At 50.7% G+C, this 7,904-nt stretch overlaps 2 protein-coding genes across 2 annotated transcripts in view; one reads left to right on the forward strand and one right to left on the reverse strand.

The window, feature by feature from the left end:
* The first annotated feature begins 2,991 nt into the window (after positions 1–2,991).
* The window catches only part of LOC131205444 (opsin, blue-sensitive), a 15,802-nt gene continuing 10,889 nt past the window's right edge, over positions 2,992–7,904 (forward strand). The window contains exons 1-2 of the mRNA XM_058197539.1: positions 2,992–3,055; positions 3,555–3,740. Coding sequence (XP_058053522.1) covers positions 3,042–3,055; positions 3,555–3,740 — 200 coding nt within the window. The 5' untranslated portion in view covers positions 2,992–3,041. The remainder of the gene's footprint in view (positions 3,056–3,554; positions 3,741–7,904) is intronic.
* Positions 4,913–6,786, reverse strand: LOC131205443 (filaggrin-like). The gene has a single exon (XM_058197537.1). The coding sequence runs from the start codon at positions 6,555–6,557 to the stop codon at positions 5,121–5,123; it is 1,437 nt and encodes a 478-aa protein (XP_058053520.1). The 5' UTR covers positions 6,558–6,786; the 3' UTR covers positions 4,913–5,120.

A 7,904-nucleotide genomic window follows, 5' to 3' on the forward strand; every position in this document is an offset into this window, starting at 1 on the left:
TTGCTGTCTGGGCCCGGGGGGGGGCCCCGGCTATACGCACCTTCGCTTTCCGAGCTCTACAGTGCCGGTCGCTGGAGTAGGGGCATTCGCTTTAAAAATTCAAGATGTCAGATTTTCGTGCAAAGTTTTAGTCAGCTTCTGCTTGTGCAATATTTAAACTTACTATTTTGCCTATTACCTAGGGTAGCCTAGGGCTGTCACTGTCCGGCACACTAATTACTCCGCCTGTCAGAAACGCTTAAATTCTGCTTTTCGTAAGCCTGGCCCCCGGAGGGGGGGATAACTGTTGCCGCACTATCCTCCGGACGATGTCAAAAGGTTGCGGGTAGACGAAATGGTGGTTCTCGGTCAGCGGCCGTTAAGAAATGGGTGGTGGCCCCGCGGGTAACCTCTCGGTGCTCGGGCGATTGCTTTAATAAGATAATTGACGATTGGCGATTTGTGGGGACAGTTTTTGGAGATAACTCCACCACTAGAGGGGGCACCCGCCAAGGGGCCAGTTGGCCGTAATCAATCACGACGGCCTCTGGTAGTTCTAGTCCTGGAGCTCAACCAACGCATTCTGAACCGCGCAGACTGGCGTCGTTGTTTTCCGCAACAGCGACGAACGAGTTCGCCAGCCGGAACGAAGGTTACGTCGGCTAAGGCCGACCAACGGAACCGGAGCCAAGGTGGCAACGTGTAAGGAAAGATAAATGGTTCAAAAAACTAGAACTAGAATCACACCTGGACGAAAGCTAGGCGAAACCGCTAATGTGACCGACAGCACTACACTTTACTGTAAACCGCACGATAATCGTTCGTTCGAAAGTGGCACATCTTTCTAACGCACCATTACCCACTTAAAGTAGTCTAATTGAATGGCGGGCAGTTTTTTAAAGCTAGGGCTAAGGGTTACTTACAAGCCCACACAGGACCAAAAGCGGCTGCCAGCGGCGTACTCCATTGTTCCAATGTGTGCAATGAAAGCGAGCCCGTTGTAACATCTTTTGTTGCCAAAACCTTAAGACGTGGTCATTCCGAGCGTAATAAGCGAGCTCTCAGCTCCCGGTGGCTTATCACCGTGGTACGCGCGCTCTGTAATGGTGGCCCAGTACCTGCTAATGATGGCCTCAGCTCATCTGCGATGCCGCTGCTTGAATTGGGTGGCCGAGCGGAAATAAAAGACAGAAGCTAGGGGACGAGCCGAAGCCAGAAGCCGCATAATGAGCCGGACAGTGTCGCTGCACATAATCTTCCAATCTGCTCGCTTCCGGCTTCCGTTGGTGAAAGGTGGTCCGATTTGCATAACTCTAGTGCTGGGGTAAACTTTTTACTACAGTAAGATACGGGAAAGCCGGATGCCAGAACGTAGTCCGCCACCCGACATTCGATCACCTTTTGTTGCGAAACTATATGCAAATGAAAGCCACAGTTCATGATTCGTCCCTCCGTCACGAAACACCGTGGAATTTATTGGGTTGTCAAACACAACACTGGAATGTATGGCAATGAAACGAACTAGACTAGGTGCGGGGGCAAAGAATGATGAAATTGGAAAGAATATGCTAGAATACGCTTGTTTCACCGACTAAATATTCATGCTCCAAAGCCGGTGTAGATTGCATAACCGAGAGCCGCCACTGGACCGTTGCACGCCGATTCCTTGTTGTTTTCTGATTCTTGCCGGTGATCCGGTGTCTGTTTACCCCGGGGGTTCTTCCAGAGGGAAGTGTCATCGTTTTCACCGTTCCTCTAATCTATTCAACTGTGTCCGTGCCGTTCGCGAGTTGCCGGTTTCGATGGCAGGCGCAGTCTTTCTCTCCGACATTTAAACATTGGAACATTGGCAGTGGTTCAAGCTATCTTCCCGGAACGGGCTGTGAATTTTGAATTTTGCATATTCTACAATCCGATTTACTGTGGTGAAGTATGGTGATCGCACAGTCCTGTGGTTAGAGTAGAGAAAACCCCCACAAACTATAGTTACTGGCTCTAGTAATCCAGTGAATCCAATAAAATCCAGCATCCGATTGATTTTGGTTCCGAACTATGAACGAACTCGCATCGCAGGACAATACGAAGCGGTAACGAACTTTCTGATGAAATTGCAGCTTTGTACGATTCGAAGCTTAGCGAAGCGTACCGGACTCCCTTTCGAAGCACCATAAAGTAATAAACAAATTATGAAACGGACTCGAAAAAACCAAAAAAGCACTTATCCGGCATCATAACGGCTTAGCAGATGCTTTGCCAAACTTCATACGGAGCATGTCCCAGGGGTGCGTTACTTTTCGCTGATGCTATTCTTTCTGTTCTTCTGCCTTACAGCTAACCATCACTCACGACGGAGGCTTCTAAAACATTAATGAGCTTGCCCAGGCACGACACGGTACAGTGGCACGATAAATAATCTATGACTGTTTCTGTCGTCGCTTTGATGAAAAAACGAACAACCGCACGAAAATAAGCTTGAATGTGCCCGTCTACTAATTAAAAGCGTGTCTGTGGCACGTGATTCAACGGAAAGGGGATCATATAAATTCCGACCTAAGGAAGGCTCTCCCGGAGGACCCCGCGAGCCTGCGACAAAAACAAAAACCGCGACGAAATGTCGGCCAAGGTGGCAACCATCGCGGTGCTGTTGCTGTTGCTGTACGAAATGGCTGTTCTGACAGCCAGCGGTCGGCCAAGCTTCGCCAACATGGTGGAGGATCAGCCCGGTACCCTTGGCCAGGCGGCCACGCTGCTGCTGGAAAGCGGCACCGTCGCGGCTCAGCATAACGAACTAGGTAAGCTCGCTTATGAATCCTTGGAGCCGAACGAACGAACAATTGGTTCGGTGCTGTTGGCCGCGAAATACGCGTCAAGACGTCGCTCAGCATTGATTTAGATTTTTCTTTGCAGATACAGCACCATTGAAGGCAGTCATCGCTTTAGAGGTTTCGGCCCATGGCAACAACGGCACGCAGCAGCAGCAGCATCCGTTCATAACTGCAGCGAGCACAATTAACATCAACGGCACCACCACCGACAGCAATTCCACCGCCACCAGCGACATTATGGTCCTGTGGAGGTAATTATGATTACCCTCGCCACACTCCCGGGTCGTGAATTTCGGTTCAATTTTTCGGGCGGCATCTTTTAAATGAAGGGCTTCTCATACGCGGAGCCGCTTCGAGACGCGAACGAAGAAGAATCCTGGGACGGAACTTAGCGTGGCGAACCCTCGACAACAAAGAAGCAGAATACCTTTTGCGCCAAATGCGTCATTTTCGGATGCTCGCGATGTTCATCGGAAGTTCCGATTCCGGGAACCGTTGGGCTGACCTAAGATAGCGGGCAGTCTGTGAAGTTTGTAAATTAATCTGAATTAATGAATTAATTCCATTGAAATGTCCAGCCCCACCGTTGTGTCGATTCGATGCCGATCGACTGGCGTGGGACGTGAGTAATCAAAATTTATTCCTATTCCAATCTGGTACCGGGGGTTGCCTTCTTGGCTTTCTGGTTGGGAGATTCCTCTAGGTTTGGGTGTTTTTTTTTCAATCACAACTTTCTTCTTCCCCACACAGCAAATACGTCGACCGGTCGCGGTACGTGCTGCCGGTGGATCCGCAGTTTGTGGCCAAAATTAATCCTTTCTGGCTACAGTTCGATCCACCGACGGCAGGCGAACACTACGGGCTGGCCGCCTTCTACTTCCTTATGATGCTTTTCGGTGTGGTCGGCAACGCGCTAGTTATCTTCATGTTCTACAGGTAAGTCACTGCGTCTCCATTGCGTGGTCTCGTGGAATCCATTGAACATTCTCGGAACTGTTGATTCCCCATTGATAGAAATTCACTGTAACGACTTCCGGCTACGGTTGCGCGTGGCGCTGTTGATACCGCTCAATCAACAGGTCCTGCCGGAAGCCGTTCCACGTTTCCGCTATCATGTCGCCTTGCCTTAGATTGGTGAATGGCGGCATCAAAAGGGGAGATAAAATTATGCTCCATTCCCGGGAACCAATAAAGTCACACAGACGAACGCGTTTCCAATTTCGCTAACGCAACTACGTGCCAAAAGTTTAGCTGTCTTTCCATGACGAGACGTGAAGGCTCAAGGTTGTCTCATTGATGGCTTTCTTTCATTTTCCACTTTTTTCTTTGGTGGAAAATGCTTGCCCATAACTTTTTAGCTCGTTTTGCCAAACGATGGTTCAACACACTGCGTGTCTGAATCTCTCATCTGCGTGATTCGAACTTCAAAAATCGTAAAAATCTGCTCGATTTGCAGAAGATAAGACGACGGTAAACATTATTGCTTTCCTCACTTTGGTGCTTTCAGGTCACCGTTACATGTAAACGAGTTATGGATCCACCAAACTGTGGCCTAACTGCGGAAAGCGAATCTTAGGCGCACCCAACGTAAGATTTCGAGCGAATCTGTCACGCAGTCCTTTCCAAAGATAGATTATGCTTTCACCGGTTTGAAGCTTTAAATAGTTCTGCCAGACAGAAACCAACAAATGCGGCCTCATTGCCGTGTTGTTAAACCTTATCATATCGTAACTCTTATCTTTCTTTCGTATTTCGTGATTATTGAGCTCAATATTGACTACGCTGTTTAATAATATAGATTGACGGCAAATTATATTTTTAGGAAATGATCGATTCACACTGAACGACTGTGAATGAAATTTAATCCGAAGAAAAACGAAAGCAACGAGTTGTCCGTCTGGGAGGTCGATATGAATGAAACCCGGCAATCTCTCTCGGACACTCTTTGTGAAGTGAAGAAGAACTAACGGAGAACTTTCTCTTGCACCCAATTTTGGGGACTTTTCTTTCCACTGCTAGTGTAGAGTTCTTTCGATTCGCTTTTTTTGTTTGGGCTATTCAAATTACAAAAGTCCGTTTGTTGTATGTTTTAAGATTTTTATGTCTTTTTTGGCCATCGTTTTTATTTAATTTTTTTGTTTTTTTTTGCTTCATTTCTGTTGATTAACTGAGATTATTTTCCTTTTTTTGTGGTCGACGGCATATTTCGTTTAGTTAAATCCCTTTAATAATGCACTTGGTGGTGCTGCGGCGTGCTTAATGAATATGCGCATAAGTTTCCTCGAGGATAGAATAGATGAGAAGATTATGGTCCGCTTATTCGATCAGTTCTGGCTCCGTTGTCGGGTCGGTGGCGTTGTGCGGGTCTGCCACTGCTTGCTGTTCATCGTTGCGCCTGCGGTAATGGCCACCACTTCCAACACCCGGGTGGTGATGGTGGCGATGACCGTGACCGCCGCCGTGGTGCCGCTTGCCCCGATGATGATGATGATGATGCTTTCCATGCTGGTGTTTGTGATGGGGTTCAGCCGCTTTGCGCCCTTTGCGGCACCTCTTCTCCGGCTCCAATTCCGTCTCGCTTGCGCTGCCGCTGCCACTGGAACTGGACGAGCTGGAACTGCCGCTACTGCTACTGCTCGAACTGCTGCTCGACGAGCTGCTTCGGCGACGACGGCAATGTTTGCGCCACTTCTTCGCCCAACGACGTTCCTGCGAGCGTCCACCGAATCGTTCACATCCGTGCATCATCCCGCCAAACTCCATGCCAGGTCTTCCGGCCATCCGTCCGTGCCAATGTCCTGCCCCGGGTCCGAATGCTGGTGCTCCCCAGTGACGGGACATCATCACGCGGCGACGCGCTTCCTCCGGACCTCCCATCGGCGGACCGAATTCTGGTCGGCCGATCGGTCCCCAGTGATGATGATGCCCGTGGAATCCGCCAAATCCGTGATGCGGCGGACCATGATGGCGGTGATGATGGTGGCGTCCCTCCTCCGGGTCCGAGTGGTGATGTCCCGGACGACGGTGGTGACGTCCGTGCCGGTGATGATGGTGACCGAACCGTGGATCGTGCTCCGGTGACCAATGGTGGTACCGGCCCAGCTGGTAGTGGCGCGGCCCGTGCCTTCCACGTCGCCGATGCCGGTGGCCTTCATCGTCCACTCCCAGCGCGGCAAACTCTTGCGCAATCTCCTCCTCCGCCATTGCCGCTTCCTTGGTGGCCGCTATATCGACCGCGCCGTCCAGGGTAAGCGACTCCGGTCGCTCCTCACACAGCCGCTCCTGTACCGGTCCGGGCGTCAGGCCGATCACGAACCGGTCTAACAGTAGCGGCTCCAGATGCTGCTCACCAAACTGGCACTCCACCGACAGTGCCTTCAGGCGGGCGTACCAGTCTTTGACACTTTCACCGCGTCCCTGCTCCGCCCGGTAGAACTGCGATCGACGGCGGAAGATCGCGATTTCCGGGATGAACTGACGGGCCAGCACCCGGCACAGTTCGTCGTACTCCATCTCCTTCGGTGAGCGCGGGTGGCACAGGCCCCGCAGCGTCCTGTAGGTGTCCTTACCGATCACACTGATCAGCACCGGCACACGGGCCGGGCCGGCGATCCCGTTGGCCCGATAGAACTCCTCCAGTATCTCCCGGTACACGGTCCAATCGTCCGTCGCTCCGTGGAACTCGGGAATGATGTTGGTCACTGCCGGTGGTGGCGGGGGCCCCACCTGGCCTGCTGGCTTGGTGGTCGACATGGCGTGTGGCGACTCGCTTCCCCTTGACCCTGGTGTGCTGTAGGCTAATTAACGGGACTGGTTGTTGTAGCTGTTGTGGCTTGGTTGCTTTTCCCTTCCAAAGTCTGTGTTGATACGACGTGCGCTGCTTACTGCAACAATCGGTTGTCAACTCTGATGCAACAGCTACCCCGCCGATGGTCTTTTATACGATCGCACAACGCGCTCCCCATTATCTGACCCCCCTTCGTTTCTCTCTCTCTCTCGCGCTCTCTCTCTGTTTACGCCAAGTCATCGTGGCCGCCGGAGTTTGTTTTTGTTTTGCCGGCTTCGTGGCACACCAACACCGACGAGAGAGAACCGGCACCACGGTCAAGTGGCGCGATGGATGATGAGTCATCACCGGACAACAGTATTTCACCACCACCAAGAAGGTGTTGCGTCAGCTGTGTGAGTTGGTTGATCTCATTTCCTGGAGTTCGGTGGGAATTCCTGGATTTCCGTCTCCAATCGGTGGGAATTGTTTTTCTTTTTATTTTGCGGAGGGGGTTCATTATGTGGGTCGTAAGGTGATCGCAAACCACCCCACCACCGCAGGACACGTGAGTTTCGAATTTCGCATCAGTACACGCGTGTGTGCACACTCTGTTTGCGTAACGGCAGAAAGCAGGCGCCGGAAAGGCGGGGTAGTCCTCAGGAGCATGTGTGTGCGGCGTGGCGTGACCGTGTCGTTGTGTTTCGCATCGCAAGCGCGACGAAACATGTCGGAACCTGTTGTGTCTTGTCGAAGCCGTATCTGGCCTGCATCACAGGCCTCCGGATTTGGCCCCGATCGCAGGCTCTGCTGAACGCAATGTTATTATTCCCTGCTTATCAAAATACTTTTTTTCCCCCTATAATCATTTCCCTGTTATTTGTTATGATTGATTGAATTAAATAAATGACGCAAGACGCAGGTCATTGGAAAAAACATTCTTCATAACAAAATATTTAAGGGCATGTGACTCATGGGGCCGTAATTTTCCAGGAACCAAATCACACGCAAACACTGACAAAAATTAATCGTTACCAGGCGGCCCACTAATGGAGGATGCGATGCTTTCATCCGTATCTAATCGGTTGTCAAGTGCACACGAAGTACTCCTCTAGCCTTCTCTGTATGAGTCATGCTGATGGCATTTTCAGCAAAAAAAAAAGTTGTTTTTTCGCACGACTCTCGCTGATTATAGTTCTATTTTTGGATCCGTTCGTCATTCGTTTGGAATTTGCCAATTCCAAGAAATAGTCTGAGTCACCACACTTCAAGCGCATCGCACTGGAAAGAATGGTTCCCAATTCCAATGCAAAAAACCTTCCACTTCTAGCGCA

This window comes from Anopheles bellator, chromosome 1 (genome assembly GCF_943735745.2).
Source record: "Anopheles bellator chromosome 1, idAnoBellAS_SP24_06.2, whole genome shotgun sequence".
Lineage (NCBI taxonomy): Eukaryota > Metazoa > Arthropoda > Insecta > Diptera > Culicidae > Anopheles > Anopheles bellator.

Excerpts from the sequence above, each read along its gene's own strand:
- LOC131205443 (XM_058197537.1), bottom strand. The coding sequence starts at position 6,557 with ATGTCGACCACCAAGCCAGCAGGCCAGGTGGGGCCCCCGCCACCACCG.